Source organism: Gordionus sp. m RMFG-2023, chromosome 3, assembly GCF_954871325.1.
Source record: "Gordionus sp. m RMFG-2023 chromosome 3, tfGorSpeb1-WG-v2, whole genome shotgun sequence".
NCBI classification, from domain to species: domain Eukaryota; kingdom Metazoa; phylum Nematomorpha; class Gordioida; order Chordodea; family Parachordodidae; genus Gordionus; species Gordionus sp. m RMFG-2023.
In genome coordinates, this window is record NC_088777.1 from 40,240,403 (window position 1) to 40,260,269 (window position 19,867).

At 25.8% G+C, this 19,867-nt stretch overlaps 1 protein-coding gene across 3 annotated transcripts; it reads right to left on the minus strand.

The window, feature by feature from the left end:
* Positions 1–4,019: 4,019 nt before the first annotated feature.
* Positions 4,020–5,667, minus strand: LOC135926170 (calcium load-activated calcium channel-like). Of its 3 annotated transcripts, XR_010571797.1 has the most exons (9): positions 5,326–5,667; positions 5,208–5,285; positions 4,860–4,919; positions 4,772–4,818; positions 4,663–4,730; positions 4,443–4,587; positions 4,285–4,398; positions 4,202–4,235; positions 4,113–4,156 (listed from the first exon to the last, which is right to left on the minus strand). XR_010571797.1 is itself a non-coding variant. In XM_065461915.1 (8 exons), exons 1-7 carry the CDS (start codon positions 5,384–5,386, stop codon positions 4,306–4,308), a joined length of 552 nt encoding a protein of 183 aa, XP_065317987.1. In that variant the 5' UTR covers positions 5,387–5,667; the 3' UTR covers positions 4,020–4,235; positions 4,285–4,305. The 3 variants fall into 3 exon arrangements, 2 of the variants coding, with proteins under 2 accessions (XP_065317987.1, XP_065317988.1); XM_065461915.1 differs by having other exon boundaries at positions 4,020–4,235; XM_065461916.1 differs by lacking the exon at positions 5,208–5,285 and having other exon boundaries at positions 4,021–4,235; positions 5,326–5,664.
* Positions 5,668–19,867: the final 14,200 nt, after the last annotated feature.

The window sequence follows — 19,867 nt, forward strand, 5'->3', positions numbered from 1 at the left end:
AAAAAAAGAAAAGTAATAAAATCTTTTTCTATTATGATGCATAATATAAACGAAGTCGTCTTTTTGCAGATATCGGCCCGATCCGATATTTTTAAGAAAACGTTAAATATCGGTACTGATCCGATATTTAATATCGCCACATCCCTAATTTTAAATCAATGGTAATAATAACTTAAACTAAATTTTCAACAAATTAAATTTATTTTTTCCCCTAAAATTGGAAATGCTATAAAAAAAATAATGTTTAAGTAAATATCTTAATTCTATAGTACGAACGTGTTGGACTGGTAACATTTTATATACATTTTTGCATATTTTGTTAATATTTGGACAGCAGAACAGATAATGTGGTTGAAAATCAAAAGAAATTTATCAAATCGTACAATATATTGGGGGGGGGGGGGTGCTACTTATTATAGGATTTATCACTTATTATATGATGCTAAACATACCACTATAATCAACACCCTATAATCAACATTTGATAATATTTTTTATAGCTATAGCAGGACTCCAAACTAACGAATATCTTTCCGATCAAAATAACAGTTCAGGTTCGGTTGGTAAATAATATCAGCTTTCGGTTTGAACCTTTAAAAACTGGTTCAAATCTTTTCTTATACAAGCGTATTAGAAAGAATTATATAAAGAACCTTTTTTTAAATTTTATTACTATTCTCTAAAAAATAATATTGAGGCAATACAATTAAAATATTTTTAAGATTCTCTTCTGTCAAATTATATCTATAAGAGGGAAAATATTTTTATGACTGAGAACACTTCTTTAGTGCTAACTTGGGTGTTTGGCACCGTCAAATAGATATATATAAAAACATCTAAATATAATTACTTATACAGTCAAAACTGATTATTAATCACCTTTAAAAGGGTTAAAATATCAAAAGGTTCAAACCAGTTCGCAGGCATTTTTTGTAGGTTGGGTTCAGATTCGGGTGACAACTTTTAAAGTTTCAGGTTCGGTAAATAATAATGGTAATACCGGTTCGGTTTGAATCCCTAATTTACAGTTTGAACCATGGTTATCAAGCTTAAAACACTTTTTTTTTCTCACTCTCATTGAATAGATTGATTACAAGGTTCTATGTTTATTTTTCTAAATAGTATATAATAATATTCTAATTAATGGATTTGGCATATATAACTATATTTTAAAAAAATTTCTAGCTTTCATCAGATCATAGTTTTTTTTTAAAAAACGCTTTCCTCTTGAGTGGAGTTAGAACTTAATACGAATAATAATACTTTTGGATTAAGCTGTGCCGATGTTTTAAAAAAATCGAAATGAGTCAATATTTTCAAAAAACCCATAATATTTTTGTGATATCATATATAGTTGCTGGCTAGATTATTACAAATGGCGGTGAATCGTAAGTGGTAGAGAATAACAAATGTCGATGTTCCCAAAAGGCCTAAAACAAAAATAGTGAATATTAAATGGCCAAATGAGTCACAATTGGTTGGGAATATTAAAAGAATATGAATTATAATTAGTGAAAAAAATCACTAAATTTTGGTAAAAATATATTTATAAGCGATTTTTGGTATAATATGGGATATTAAAATTGCTTGGATATAATAATAAATATGTTAAAAAAATAGTACAAAAACTCCTAAGAAGAATAGTGTGGTGTAGAAGAATTATATTTAAAAAAATCAAAATGATCATTGCGATTCTAACCCATAACCATCGGATTGGTAAGCGATGCTCTTGCCGACTAGGCCACAGAGGCTTTCCAAAAATTAATATATTATAACGAAATCACGTGGTCGAGAAATTAAGAAAATAAAATGATCATTGCTGGGATTCGAACTCAAATATATATAAAAATAAATTTGGTAGTGCCTATCCAAATGAAAAATAAACAAAATACAAATTTGATAGGTATTACCTTAAGGTAGTGACTATCATTAACCTACAATATAATATCATGAGTAAAAATATAATTCTATAATTTTAGTTAATAATTTTTAACATACATATTTTTTACCATTTTTAATTTACAGACATGATATTAATATCTCTGACTTCTTTTTTCCTATTATTTTTATTCTTGATCACTTTATTATATATAGAATAGGATATGGCTTTGAATCAAAATAATATTATTTTTTAATTATCTAAATTTCCAATTAACAATAAAGTTCTTTTAAGCAGGGCTGTGAATCCCAACCCGGACCCTTCGAACCCTGATATTTTACTGAACCAGAACCTTGTTTTTTAAATATAGGGTTTAGGGTTCAAGAATTTTTATTTTTTACTTTAAATTATAAAAAATTTGAACAGTATAAAAAAATATATATTAAAACTTTTTTGTAAAAATTATTTTTCATGGAATCGTTTTTTTATAAATATATCTATATGTAAATTAAAAAAATGTCTGGACACACCCTTAACCTGATTCACAGAGTTTTCACTGAACCTAAACCCGAATTTAAACCCTTTTATTGGAAGGTGGGTTTAAGCCCTGCTTTAAGTAGGTGAACCCTTGCAGTTAAAAAAGAATTTTTTAAAACCAAACAAATACTTATGTCTCTGCTGCTTTGCTCATTTTTCAAAAGAATCTTTTTATCCAACATCTATAAATTATCATAATCTTGGTAATTTTAATTTATCAATTAAATAAATGTTTTATCAGGATTTTTAAATTGTTCCATTACCAATAAATTTGCAAGCAAAATCTAAATAACCTATATATGTAGCAATTTCCATGGAGATAGGTCTATAAGAAAGCATATCCACTGGGATGGTAAGCAATACCAAGGGTTTGAAAACATTAAAAAAAATTAAATAATGTTTTTGATGAAAGTGGACTTTTATTTACTTTTTATCTGTCCTACTTTTATCCACAAGTATTATTATTTTAAAATAATGTCATAAGAAATACTTTTATTGATTCAAAATACAATGCTATATTCAAGTCTATGACAATATTAAAGTATAATTGTATATATATATTATTTTTTTCTTTCATTAAATTTAAATGAGTTTAGGCATTAATAAATGATTCGGATGATTTTTATGATATTGATTATTATTTAATTAGAAATAACGGGGGGGGGGGCGTATATACCCTTCTAGTATCACAAGACGTCAAATAACATATTCTTGTTTTCAAACACTTGAATTAAAAATTTAATAAAATATAAAAAGTTTGCCCTTATGTTAGAGAATTTTATGTATTTTCTAATATAATTGGTTTCTAGATTTAACACAATATATGCTAGATCAGGAATTAGGACCCCTTTGTCATTTCAAATATTAATTAATCTCATAGTCCATAGTATTGTTAATTGACTAAATTTAGTCGACTAAAAGGCAACTAACTATTAGTCATAGTCAAAAAATTTGATTAAAAACTTTGGCAACAAAAATTATTAATTTTATTATATTTATTTTATTAAAGTTTTTGCAAACATAAAAAATCTACCTAATTTTCTATTAATAAAATAATAATTCTAATAAATATTAGATTTGGTGCCAGCCAGACACTAAAAATAAACAAATTTAATATTCAAATAAATAACTAAATAAGAAATATAATAGCCATAAAATTATAAGCAAATCCCCAAAATTAGCCAACTTGACTAATTTACTAAAGTTTTTAGTCGTTTTCCTCAACTACCACTGGTGGTCAGAAGGAGGTAACACCAAGGAAGTTATAAATCTTAACATTATTAATAAAATGGGTAAGGATCAGGTAGATTTGATAATAAAGATTTTAAATAAAGGGGAAGGAAGTTATAAATCTTAACATTATTAATAAAATGGGTAAGGATCAGGTAGATTTGATAATAAAGATTTTAAATAAAGGGGACAATTATTTTTTAATAATTTTACCTTACCTTATATTAGCAATTTAAAATTTACTGTCAAACAGTTTTTCATATTTAAAAGTTATAAAAAAATACTTTTATATTAAATGTAGAAATAGGAGAGCAACCCTGGGGTAATACAATAAGGATATTTTAGAACCACCAAATTTTCTCATGCATTTAAAAAATTTTTTATTTAGTCATTTATTACAAGAGAAAATATCAGATAGGTAAAAAATTTACTGATCAGCATAGCCCAGATAGTATATAATAAATAAAATGTTTCATTTCAGAAATATGCAACATAACATGTAATTCATATCTAGAAATAAAAATTTTGAGAAATTTTGAAAAAAATTCTATTCACATAATTGTGTGATCTTGCAACAATTATTAGATATCTATATAATAAATCAGATAATTGTTGTATTTAATCTAAAATAAACATACAAATTCATTTTCCTATTAAAATTATTTGTTGAAATTCGAATTTGTTAACCATAATGAAGGTGATTGTTTTGATATAGAACGTGATGGAGCAAACCCTAGCATTTTCTGTACATTCTGTATTTATAAATGTAGAAATGAGTAAAAATTTAAATGTAAACTTGTCTAATGGACATTGTACACAAAATATATAGGAAAATAAAAGAACAATCAGTATAATCAGCTCCAGCTAAATTCCGATGTGACAAACCTCTGAACCAATTTATTGGCTCAAATGGAAGTTTTGCAACTACACGACCTTCAAAACTATATTAAATAAAAATTTTATTTTATATTAAACTTAATATTATTTAAAAATTTTGGGTTAAGAATAAAATTTACATAGAATTGAACATGCTAAGTAGGGCTGTAAAAGCAAATCCAATAGCAAACATTGATTTCATCTTTACCTAAATGTATATAAGATAAAAAGTTATTATAAATAATTTACTAAAGTCAAATCCCGATTATTGACTTTTAATTTTCCTTCCTGTTTTTCTTTATATTTTAATGTATAAAGTTGAATATAAATAAATTACCTAATTTTTTTCTATGAGACTTATCTAGTGCATCAGAATTTATTTCTTTTTGTTTCTCCACTAAAACAATTTAAAAGCAATATAATATGCCAAGATTAAATGAGTTATAAATGTGTACGTCTCAGAATAGGCAGCAAATTTTTAATGCACAATCATCTTAAGGTTAAACTTTAAATTAAATTATCAAAAAAAATATTTTAAAGATGGGTCAATTTTAACAAATAAAATCAGCCAATATTTTGGATCAATTTTTTGCAAATTTTTGATTGGCAATGCTAAGATAAACATGTATATAACCAGGTTATTTTAATACCGGTATAGTTTTATATATATTTAATTTATTATTACATTTACGACTTTGACGATCAACTTCAGCTTTTAATTTTTTATATTTCTCAGTTTTATAAACAAGGAAATATGTTAATCCTAACTAAGTTTATAGCATATATAATAATTGGACACAAACCTTCACCCAAAAAAGCTGTACATATGGATATGAAGAATATTAAAAGCGTATCAACTAACATTTTAAATCTATCATATAGGAGTTTTATTAAAATCAGATAAATGACAGCTATTGCCTGAATAATTAACTTTGAGATGTTATGAGATGTTTGTCAGGCATCAAATATTGACATAATTGGTAAGAAATCATATATATCTTAGATGAGGTTTAGTAGCATCACTAGGAGTGGGTACGCAGGGGCTCGAGTCCCCTGAATAATTTGAAGAGCCTCCTCAAAATTAAATTTTTTATATATACCAAATGTAATTTTGATAATGTTAACTAAATAGAAAATGTTAGCTAAAAAAAGTATTTTAATATTTTAATTTTTTTTTGACGTCCTTGGTGGCATTTATCTACCATTTTAAATTTCTAAATAATCTGAAACTTTTTCACTGCTAAACTCAACTAAAATATTTCAAAATAATCAAGGCAACCCTATCGTTCCAGTTTTAATAAAGGGCGAATCAAGGAATACCATAAAATAAATCTTTATTTCCCTCTTAAATACTTTTTTAACTCAAATGAATGAAAGGTTCTTAATTAATCAGGTAGCAATTATAATCTGCAAATATTATTATCACAATCCTTCCGAATCTTTATCAAATTTTTTTAAAGAAAAAATTAAATATCTATTTTTATTGTGAGAATGTTAAAATATCTACTGATGCATTACTAGCTGAATGCCTATGGAATAATAGGCATGGTTGCCAGGTCAAAATTTTCAAATTGCGGGAGAAATTTGGTATTATGCGGGAGAAATATAAAAATTGCGGTAGAAATATGAAAATTGCTAAAAAAAAAATTTTGCGGGCGCCTATTATTTTTTATTTAGTTTATATAAATACAAAGTCGGTAACTATTTTTCGAAATAAAATAACATCTTGATTTATTAAAATATATTATTTTATAAAAAAAAACAACGATCTTTTTTAAATATAAAAGAATGTAAACAAGATAAAATTTTATAATAAAAAACGATTTTAATTTTAAAATTAAAAATATATTTTATGCGCAAAACGATCGCAATTGGAAATCTACAGTGTGTGTGTATAACATTATAGGGATAGGCGCTTAATTATCACGTATCACGTTTAAATACATAATAAATTACTCTAAAAATAAGAAATAATACAGATGAAACTACAGTAACGGCAATTGTAATCATTTATCTTGTAGTACAACAGTCACAGAGATACTTATCATCACAATGTTGGTTGAATCTTTTTCCCATAATATTTAACGACTATAATATAAATGCAAACTATACTTGTAGAACAAAAATGAGCAAGACTATCATTAATGTTTTAAGACCTAAATCCAGGAGGTCAATTCTTGACGATTTGAAAAATGGGCATACATATGCAATTCTAACAGATGCATCAAATAAGGGAAATATTAAAATATTTACCTTGATCCTCCGCCATTTCATTAAAATTAAGGTCGTTTGAATAAAACTAATTTTTTCCCCTCGAATAGCGAAAAATGCAAAGACATAGCTAACCATATAATGGTAAATATAGCAGATTCGAGATTATCATAAATTGCATGTCAGCTTTCTTCTGATAATGCCTCAGTGAATTTGGTAAAAACAGAGTGTAGTTACTGAAATGAGTCAGCACAATGTTGGTTGCGATATGTTACTATTACCCGCCATCGGAATTTTTAAATTTTATAAACCTTTAAAAAAATATTTCTTAAATAAAGATTATAAAAGCTGTCATAATATTTTGAAATTATTTTTCAATAATGAATGGCAGAGGTATATTTAGGAATAATTTCACATGTAGGAAATTACTACATGCTGTTAATGTGTAGTTGCAATCAGAAGAATCTTAACAAAGATTCACAAAATTATGCTGCAGATGTATTCATCTTTACAGTTAAAAATTGACAATAAATTTTATGGCGCCATTGCTAAAACTTAATTATATTTTATTTGAGATTTAAATAATAGAACTAAATGTTTACCATCGTTATTGAGATATTTATAAAATTCCTGGCATCACATATTATATATTTGTTTAATCATTAACTCGGTCTCTAATATTGTTAAAGCAAGCCTATTTCTCTCATTTTTCCAGGCAGTCCTCATCAAGCTAAAAATGCGCTCGGATGAGGCTTTAAAATGAGGTAAGGAGAAGACATACTCGCTTATTTTTCCCAAGCATGGAGATTAATCGTTATTATGAAAAATTTCTACCCATTTCTCCTCTGCTTTTAGATCATCTAACTTTAAGTATTTTGGCGTATCATAAAAAATAGAGAGAATTACAATCTCCTCAAACAAGAAATCAATGTCTTTCGGTATTTTTAATATATTTATTAATTATAAAAATCATCAATTGATGGTTTCTGTTCCAAGGTCATAATATTTATACATTTGTAAATAGAGTTATTAAAATCAAATTTTGATTGTAAATATTCTAAAATTGTTTTAATAAAAATATCTGCTTCATTTAAAAATGTATTAATTAGAGTATTATTTGAACATCTTAATTTAATATTTTTAACAATAGCGCCATAAAATTAAATATCAATTTTTAACTGTAGAGATGAACAGAGCTGTAGCATGATTTTATGAATCTTTTTTATAAAGAATATTCTGATTGTAACTGAATATTAACTGCAAGAAGTATATTTCCTACATGTGAAACGAATCCCAAATATGCCTCTGCCATTTCATACTCGAAAATATTTTTCAAAATTTTAGGACAGTTTTTAAAATCTTTATTTAAGAAAAGTATTTTTTTGAGGGTTTGTTAAATTTTAAAATTCTATCGATGGCAGGTATTAATGACAACCACCTGATAGGTATATATCCCAACAACTCACACCATTCCAAGTCAGACCATTTCTTCAACTCTTTTAATTTATTAAGTCTTTTAGTTGATGACTAAATTCGTTAAAACATTTCATCACAATTAATTCCACATCCACCGATAGTACATTTATTGCCTTCTTGCAAGAATTATGTAGTATATAGCATATACAGCCAATTGGTATTAATTCATTATTGTGCGCCTCAATTTGGTAACTTTGGTTTTTGCCAAAATTTACAGAGACATTATCAGAGCAGAAAGCTGACATGCAAATCATACCCTGAATCAGCTATATTTACCATTATGTGGCTAGCTACATCGTTGGATTTTTCACTATCCGAGGAAAAAATTTTAACAGTTTTATGGAAATGTTCTTATTCTTGTTGAAATAGCGAAGGATCAAGGGAAATATTTTAATATTTCCCTTATTAGATGCATCTGTTAGAATTGAATATGGATGTCCATCTTTCAAATCGTCTAGAATTGACCTCTAGGATTCAGGTACTAAAACACTTGTGATAGCCTTGCCCATTTTTGTTCTGTCACAAGTAAGGTTTGCACTTATATTGGAGTCGTTAAATATATGAGAAAAAGATTCGACCCACATTGTGATTATATAGCTCTGTGAATGTTGAACTACATGATAGATGTATACGATTTCTGCAAATGTATTTGCATCTTTATTATTTATTATTTGAGAATATTTTTGTATTGCAATCGATGTTGATATACTCCCCTATACTGACTTATATGAATGAAATGATGTTGATTTATTATTGGATAAAAATAAAACAGGATAGAAAGAAATTTACAAACTAGACGTGTTTTCGAATAAATATTTAAAATTATTTTAAAAATCATGTTTCTCAAAATTATTATTTATATATTAAAAATGTTAAAAAATTATTTTAAAAAAATGCGGGAGAAATTAAAAAATTGCGGGAGATTTCCAATTGCGATAGTTTTGCGGGAGAGAGATGTCTGCATGTACTCACCTGAAAAATAATATTTTTAAATGACTCGATTTGAGATTTTTTAAATTTACCTTCATCTCTAAGACTTTCAACATTAGTAAATATAGTTGGAAGCTTTGCCGAACGAAAACTTATTAAAACCGATTAAGAATTAGGAGTGATCTTAGGGTATAAACTAACCACATTATTGCATGAACTAGAATCTTTTATAAATGTAAAGGAAAACACTCCCCAAATTGCATCAAAAGTCAAAAACGGTAGCAATGCCACTCTTGAACAAATAGGCCTTCTCGTAAAGCTCCCATTTTCCAAATTTTAGAATTTGAATTGTTTTTGACACCTATCGCTTAGGTCACGAGGAAATCTATAACTTTAAAAGGCATGCGTCCTATCCTTCACAATCAATATTAGCTTATCAGGGGTGTCGTTAACCTTTACAATCTCAAGGGGCTCAACTTAAAAAATTTTTATGGTGTGACCCTGTACTCCTTAATTTGCAGGCCTTCGGCCCGCTTTTGCCCAGTCTTCGGCCGGATTGACGCTTATGACTGACGTGCATATAATAAATATTATATTTTTAGTGATATTGACGTTTATGACTGACATATAAATATTAAATATAATAAATTTAGTGATATTGGCATTTATAACTGACGTATGAATAATAAATATTATTTTTTCTATATCCTATGATATTTAAGGTAATTTTGCCATATAATTTTTAGATGTAATATTAACTGTTAAAAATTTATATATTTATTTAAGGTTTAATTCAAAAATATTAAAGATTAACATATAAATCTTGCACTATCTATTAACACGTTACTACTCAAAGTTAGAAACAATTTTCAGAATAATTTATTAAAGTCCTTTATTTAATTTGTAAATATAAAGATCAAAAAAATCAATTAATAATATATGCGATATAAATAATATATGCTATATGCGATATAAATAATATATGGTATATGCGATATAAATAATATATGCGATATAAATATTAATTAAAATTAATTATGTGATCAATGAGGAGCCCTTCACACGTTTGTGGGCAAGCCGCACGTACTTGTACGCACAACAGTTCGAAAATTGTTATTTAAACGTCTATAGGCTAATAACAAAAGTTGGACAAAACAAAAGCCTATACCCGAGAATTACAAGTTAATTTAATTTTTTAAGGGTGGGAGGTGGCTGATTTTAAGCTTAAAATCTACTATCGATATTTAGATTAATGTTTTCATATCAATTGCAAAATAACCTAAAAGAGAAAAAGAAATTAAGTATATATTATTTAACTTCTTGTGAATATTTCAATTTGGTTAATATGGTTATAATTGCATAATGTAATGTTAAAATACCTAATTATAAAACAATATATATAGAATAAAAAAAACTTGATAAAAAGATCTTAATAATATTTTAAATCTTTAATAAAAAGTCTTAATGAACAAATCTTAATAATATTTGGAGTCTTTAAAATTCAAACTTTTATTTTTTTAAAATCAAAATCATAAAAAAATATTTTTTAAGAAAATATCATGGAAAAAATTAATAATGATAAAATCTTTTTTCAATCTATAATTCCAAACTTCTTGATTGACATTTTAGATAAAAAAATGTTTTCATATTATAAAAATTACAATAAAACTAGGACATGTCACAAAATTATTATCCCTAAGAATTTCGCTATCACATAGAACACAGTTTAAAATAAAGATAACGAATTTGATATGACTTAATTTCAGATATAAAATATGGTTATGCAGTGAAAGGTTTTACAATTTTATTTTTGTGTATAGTGAATAAAAATGTGATTAATGAAAATATATTACTTTCATGATGATAAAAATGTGATTAATGAAAATATATTACTTTCATGATGTAAATCTTTACATTGCAGTAGTTATACTCATCGACATAAATATAAATGTAGTTTGGCAATTAAGAGTTATTTAAAACACTTGTGTATCTTTTAATGATGAAATAATGGGTTGCTTGTAAGTTGGGAATCTAAAATATTTTTCAAAAATAATGTTTCTTGATTGACATGAACACTTTTTCAAAAAAATATCATTATAAAAATTACATTGATCTAAATATACTCTGATATGTAAATACATTATAATCGATTAATATAATCTGAAAATACTCCACAAATAAGCTTAAAGGAGTATATAAAAAAATGGAGTATTTTTTAAACGTTACACCGGGATTAATTTATTATACTTTTTTAAAATTTGCTAACTCTGAACAAATATTCTGAATTTCATATTTTGTCATTTATTATGTTATGTATACAAGATAAACTAGCATATAAATCAGGGTTGGCAAGTCGGTCAATTGACCAGTCAAATTCAGTCAATTGACCGGTCAATTGACAGGAGGAGTATTTGACCTGTCAAATACGGTCAAATACTCTAAAAAATTTAAAGGAAAAATAAATTAAAAATATGTTTAAAAAAGGGAAAAAAGATGTAAATACATGTGATCACAATGTTTGCTTATTTTTCGGGTCCACAATATCAAGAGGAGAACTCACTAGTAGTGTAATTAATGAAGTATGTGATATAATTCAAGAATAAGCTATTTTACAAGGTAGTGATGACCAAAATATTTTAAGTGATATAATTAATTTCAGAAGCAAAAACAGCATGTTTAATATAGCAAAATATGTGGAAAGTAGTAATTTCCAGAAACAATCAATTCCGACCTCAAGTTAATAGATTAAACTTTGTCTACCCTGCCCATTAAGAGACTAACAATTCCTAGTTCTACTTCTTCTTTAGAAAGAAATAGGTCGATTTGGGTTAATATTCTTATGAAAATAGAAATCGATTTAAGATCTAAGATATCAGGAAAATTGTTTAAAAAATATTAAGGAAAATAATAATATTGAATATGAATCAGAACAAGACTCTGATACAGATAGCTACACGTTAGTTATTGAATGAATTTAAAAAATTAATATTATAGATTCATTTTACTATTATATTCAAAATAAAGTTAATATTAACTTTAAAAAAATATATTTGAATTTGACCACATTTGGCCGGTCAAATATCGGTCAATTGACCGAAACGTATTTGATCGGTCAAATGCACAACCCTGATATAAATAATTAAAACAGATACAAGAGATTTCTAAAAATAATATTTTTTAACAAAATCTATTACAGTATAAAATATTTTTGATTACTATAATATAAAAAAATTTTGCGTCTAGTGAATTACAAGTGATAAAAGAGGTTAATTAATTAATTCATATGCCTTAATTGATAATGGTTTTTGAAAGCTACATAATGTATTACAATTCTTAGCAACTTACATTGACAAAAGGTCATAAAATGAATATAACTCCCTGTTACCATTTTATACAATGTTTTATAGAATGGACAAATAAGGAAAAAATTATAGGCCTAACCAAATCAACAATTCTTGAAGAAGAGAATATAAAAGACTAATCCAAATCATAAAACTATATAGTGGTTAAAGCTTCCTCTTAGATGACATGATAGAAGCTAGATAAGTAATCGAGAAAATTATTTTGAGACATTAAATTTCTAAAAGATTATCTTAAATTTTTAATGATATATAAACGACTACACAGTTAACCATTATTGCTTATCTAAAATATGGAATCACATGCTCTCAGCAGCTGTAATAATAATCTTAACTTACTTAGCCATACTAATAATATATGCTGGTAAATTTGCAGTTATAGCCATGACACTCAAGTTGTTAATTCCTATCTCAATTTATTTAGTTAAATATATTGATAAAACAAAAACACTAAAGTTTTGAGGAAATTATGCAAATTAATTGAAGCCTTTTATTATTCATACGGCAAGGATGCCATAATAGAAATGAAACATTTAAAATAAGAAAAGAGTGGTGATGAAAGCAATTAAGATTTTATATATTATTGTAGCATCACCTCTAGTTGCTATATTATATCTTAAAATAAGAGTAGTAATGTAATAATAACAAAAATATACTCGTATAAAAAAATTTAACTCAAAACTGTTTTTCAAATAAGAAATTAATAACTTTCCTAAAAACACGTAAAAAAAGAACGGAAAAGGTATCTAATTTATTACATCCATCTTGGGATGAATAATAAGGTGCTTAATTATTTATAATATTTTTAAATAAATAGACGGCGTTAAAAAATTAAATGCAAATTATTACTTATATTTATTATTAAAAGCATTTATTAGTAAAATTTATTAAAATATAAACTATAATACATTATATAACTGTCAAATACGTCTGTAAATGTGACATTTTATTTTACCTAATATTTTATAACCAATTATATATAATAGAGGATTATAAACCATTGGCGTACGCAGCGGGGGGGGGCAAATTCCCCCCAAAGCCAAAAAATGCAGATGTCGGATATATTTTTCAAAAATATTATTGTTTATATTAATTTATATTTGTTAATATTTATTCGTATCTCATATTAAATATTTATTTAATTACATTTATTATCACATTTATCTACTAAGTTTTTTTATCAATTAATATCGATTTTAAGTTTTCCGGCGTAATATTTACTTATTATTTTCAAATTTTTAGTGGCGTAATATTTATCTACCATTTTCAAATTTCTAGTCAAATAATAATTATTTTTGAAACTTCTTGTCCAACAGGGAAAAAGAAATTGCAAGTCCAACGAGATAGAGTCTCTGCCATCAAGCAGTAACAGCTTTTAAGGAGTTAGAAGAGCCAATTATTTGCTATTACTGAAATATCACAATGGCCTGAAAGAAATATTTCCTCAGAAGCAAGAAAATTATTGGATACAATGCTTATTCCAAATTTCTCATTAGAATGTATTATTTAAATATACAACTATTTTAAGTATTACTTTTCAAAAACATGACATTGACTTGATTAAGAAAATGAGAATAGCGGAGAGCATTTTATCAGAACTCAAGGAAATTAGGGCTAATGTTGATGAAGAATTTCATATTTTATTGTTGAGTCAAAAGCAGAGCTATACGTGTTTAATTTTTGTCTCCCTCGAATTGTAGCAAGGCAAGTTCATCGTTAAAACATTAATATAGGATCAGTAGAAGAGTATATCTTAAATCAGATACATTTATAACCCAAATAAATGAATTTTCAATTCATCATGCAGCACTTACTAATCTGCAAATAACTTCCACAAAAGCCTTCCCAACCTTTTTCAGATGGTGATAGAAAAAAAAATATTTGTTAGATTTTTATTATGTATATGTTAAAGTAGCTTATGATGCCTTACTAGCTGAATAACTATGTTTATAAGATTAACTATGGTTAATATAGTCCCAAAAATTGTTATGGATGCTCTGCATTATTTTAAACACATTTTAGATTAAATTCCCAATGTATTAAAAGGGTTTATAAACTCTTCCCATTAGTAAATTAATGAGAACATTCTCTTTTTTAAGAAGAATAACAGAGGCCTGGAGAAGTACCATTTGCAGGGCACGGCCCGGATTTTTTTTAAAGATTTTTTACGGCCCGGCCTATGTTTTTGTAAAAAAATTTCAGGCCCGGCCCGGCTTTTTAAAAAAAAATATTTAGGCCCGATTCGGCTTTTTTTAAAAAAATTTTAGGCCCGGCTCGGATTTTTTAAAAATAAATTATATTTATTTTTGATTTTTATAGCTAATAATAACGATTTCAAATATAGGCTGTTTTAAAAAATACAGTCCGAATTGGGTGTTTTTTTAAATAATTTAGGCCCGGCTTGGGTGTTTTTTTTTTAAATTTTGGGCCCGGTCCGGGTATATTTAAAAAAATTAAAATACTGTCCTGCCCGGGGGCCGGGCCTGCAGGTCTCTTGAAAAACATACCAAGAAGTACAACATCTGATTGAAAGGTTTGGATCTTTTGAATATTCATAGGCATTTGACGACAAGCAAGGATGAGATAATTGAAAAATTAGCTCAATCACAACGAAGATTGGATTTTACATTGTAAATATATAACATACAAAATGCGATTATTCCTAAGAAACTTTTTGTGTAAAGGCTCAAAAAATTCAAAATTCTATTTTGGGTCATTTAAGTGATTCTTTACATATAATTTTTTTATAATTCACATTAATTTAAATTGTGTATTAGAAATAGTTATTAGAGTCCTAATAAATTTATGCTTGATATTTTTAAAAAACAATAATATTTCTTAAAAAATTTTATTACCCCCCACCCAGACCAAATTCCTGCGTACGCGCCTGTTATAAACTATGTCTACTTACTTTTATAAAGAATTCTCTTATACTAATTTGGGCCTCGGAAATATTTTTAGGAAGAGGCATGGTAATTAAATTTAAAAATGAATAATATAGTTGATTAGTAATTTTAAACTCGGATAATTATAATATTATATTTGTTAATTTTCAATTAATAAATGTATATTTATTTAATTAGGGTTATATAATAATTTAATTAATAAAAGTCAATTTCAATTGTTAATGCCAAATTAATATTTAGTAAGGAGTGATATGTTCTATTTTTAACAATGAATTTTATTGCAAGCTGGCATAGTGAAAATATAATTTATATGTATTAATCCAGTAGCGTCGCTAAAGATGGGGCGCAGGGGCTCGAGCCCCCTGAAAAATTTGAACAGCCCCCTGAAGCAAAAATTTTTTTTTTTAATGGCTCCTTAATATCTTCTTGAACTAAAAATAAATTTTTTTGATTGCCCACTGAATGATTTCTTTTATAATTCCATTAAGTAATATATAGATATAATTTTATTATTTAGAAATTAATAAGACTATTTAAATTTTTATTAAATGAATATTATTTTAATTATTAGATTAGATTAATACATATAAATTATATTTTCACATTATATTTTTATTATGTCAGCTTGCAATCAAATTCTGTATTAAAAATAAAATATCAATAACTCACTAAATATTAATTTAGCTTTAACAGTTGAAGTTTAATTGACTTTTATTATTTAAATTATTATTTAACCCTAATTAAATAAATATAATTATATATTATTTGAAAATTAACAAATTTAATACTGTAATTAGCCGAGTTCAAAATGACTAATCAACTGTATATTTATTTTGAAATTTTATTATCATACCTTAAAAATATTTTCAAGGTCCAAATAAGTATAAGAGATTTCTTTATAAAAAGTAAGTAGACATATAGTTTATAATCCTCTACTATATACAGTTGTTTATAAAATATTAGATATAATGCCACTTTTATAGACATATTTGATAGTTATATTATATACTACAGTTAATATTATAATAAATTTTACTAATAAATGGTTTTGATAATAAATATAATAACAAATTGCATTCAAGTATTTAACGCCATTTATTTAGTTATAAATAATTTTAAAAATTAAACATTTTATTATTCATCCTGCAATAGATGTAATAAATTTGATATCTTTTCTTCTCTTTTTTTACTTATTTTTAGGAAAGCTATTTTTTTCTTTTTCGAAAAACAGTCTTGAGTTAAATTTTTAATACAAGTATATTTTTGATATTATTACAAACTATTATTATTTTAAGATATAATTTACCAAGGTGGTGCGACAATATATAAATCTTAATTGTTTCATCATATCATTTTGGTCCTTATTTTATAGTTAGAAAATGTTTCATTTCTAATATGGCATAGCCGTGTAAATAACTCCAGGCTCCAATATATTTGCATAATTATTTCTTCCAAAGATTATTAGTGTTTTTATTTTATCAATTTATCCAACATAATAAATTATGATAGTAGTTTACATCGTGTCATGGCGATTACTGCAAATTAACCAGCATCTATTAATTGTGTTGCTATGTAATTTAAGATTATTACTATAACGGCTGAGAGTATATAATTGAATATTTTAGATAAACAATAATGGTCAACTGTGTAGTCGTTTATATATCATTTAAAATGGATGATAATCTTTTAGAAATTTAATATCTCACAATAATTTTCTCGATTACTTATCTAACTTCCATAATGTCATCTAAGAGGAAGCTCTAACCACCATATAGTTTTATGATTTGGATTGATCGTTTATACTCTCTCCTACAAAAATTATTGATTTGGTTTAGGCCTATAAATTTTTCCTTATTAGTCCATTCTCTAAAACATTGTCTAAAATGGTTACAGAGAATTATACTAGTGTGATAACCTTTTGTCAATGTAAGTTGCTAAGAATTATATTATTGGATTATGTGATTTTTTATATGCCAGTTTATTTTATATGCATAATATAATAAACTAGCTGATAGCCCGTCAAAAATGACGGGGAATCAGAATTTTCTCCTTTATTCAATGATGAAATAAGAAATTTTACCTTTATTTAACAATGGATGAAGAGGTGTGATTTAGAAATTTATATTTTTTAGATGAAGGGATATTCTAAAATTCATTATTTATATGAAGTATATGGTTAGTAATTTTAATTTATGTGCACAATAAAAAATCTTTAAAAATATTTCTTATTCATTTGTATTTGTAATTTATAATCTGAAAAATATATTCTTGCTAGATGAGAGTATAACTTAACTTCAAGTAACATTTGAAACAGATATTAAAAATGGACAAAAAAATTATAAATTCAATGATAATTTATTGAATGTATAGACATAGAATTTTAAATTTTGCTCTCTATTCAGAACCTTTAGAAAGAATTGGAATGTTTCAAATGGATGAAAATTAAAATGTTCCCAAGTAGTCAGATTTAGAAAAGTCTATATAGATTTTTATAAAAAAATAAAAATGTTTCTTTAAATGACTCAAAGTTGTTGAGCCAATTTTGCAACTTTAATTGTTAATTACAAAAAAAATCAGACGTGTTCAATATTCAAAACTTGCTCTTCACCAAAAATGGATCTAATTTCTTTTATATCCCAATCTTTCAACAATGTAGTGAACTGCTATTATAGCATACTTTTTTTTTCTATATCAGCTCATAATGCCAACGTTGAAAAAATCTTTTCTTTAATCAATAATAAAATGAGAGGAATAGATTATCCATATTTATTCTTCCAAGATTTATATAAATTTTTAGAGAAAAGGTCAAATATATTACGGAAAATATGGAATACAAAAAATATGATTTGTAAATTATGATATTTGTAACAAATTTATTACCCAGATACAATGGTTTTTGCTCTCACTTCTTATAAAATTTGCACTCATCAAGAATCATTTATAAGCTTTTAAAACCTTCCTAAATTAAAAAAGACCTGCCATCGTAGATTAAAATCAATTATGGGGGCAAACCTGATTATCTCATAAAACACTGTGGTAGTATCTACCCCATTGCAATGGGCTATAGCAAAAATAATTGCCAAGGGTCAAAATCTAGGGTCTTAACTTATTAAGTATACGTATCAATTAGGATTTGGTGTTAAGGGAGAAGGCAAGATAGCTTCTCATGCCATTTGTTTATATGGCCGAATTGACGTGGAACCATAAAAATTACTTTTTTAATGTTCAGAAATTTAAAGAGAAACAAAAATATATAATTGTATTATCACCAGAGGTCTGCAAATGACAACATCTTTAGGCCCAATAAGAATTTAATTAATGCCCATCCCAAGTTTTGCTTAGCCTAATTTCAATTTTTTACTAAAGTTGTCTCACCTTATTTTATATATATATTTGCTCTGATATTTCATAGAAATGATAATTCATAGAGTATACTGTTTTTAATTTAACCACTCTCCAATATTATAAATAGTGTTTATTTTGGTGTACAGCAACATATATATTGGTATAAGCCTTGATTTAAAAAAAAAGCAAAATGCATGATAAAATAATGCATAAAAATTATTTGTTAAAAATTATACTTTTGAAAAATGAAAGATAAATTGGCTAATATTACGAATATCTCAACATCATCTGATATTGATATGGAATTTCTGAATTTTAATTTTTTTTATATAAATTTAAAATATAAGAACTTTTACCTTGGTATTTATGATCTTATTAAAAATAAAATAATTGAAATTTAACTTTGAACCCAACTCTCCTTGATTCAGCCCAGATGCCATAGACTCTAATGAAAGTTTACACATCAAAAATAAAATAAATGAAAAATATAGTGTTTACTTTGGTGTTGAGCAAATATTTCAAATATTTCTAGATAAAATTTGATGAAAAAAGAATATTTTACCTGCAATGGCAAATTTGATATGGATATTGTGTTTTGCCATATTATATATCACATGTTAAGGGGTATGGGGGGCGAAGCCCCCCATAAAATTTTCTTTAGTTGAGCCTCCTGAGATTGTGAAGGCTAGCGACGCCCCTGTATTAATCTAATATTTAAAATAGTATTTTTAATAAATATTTAGATAGTCTTATTAATCTTTAAATAGTAAAATTAAATCTATATATTACGTAATAGGATTACAAAAAAAATGGTTCAGGGGGATATCAAAAAAATTTATTTTTATATCAAGGGGATATTAATGAGCCATTTAAAAAAAATTTTTTTGCTTCAGGGGGCTATTCAAATTTTTCAGGGGGCTCGAGTCCCTATGCGAATATGAACGCTTGAACCTAGGCAATTCCTATTCCTTAGGCAAAACATTCAATTAAAACTTTCAAACATTGTTTCTTTTTATGGAAACAATTATGTTTTTCCTAATTTTTTATTATAATATAAATAAATATTTTTTTAAAAAAATCATGAAATGTTATAAATATAAAATAATTATGAATATTAA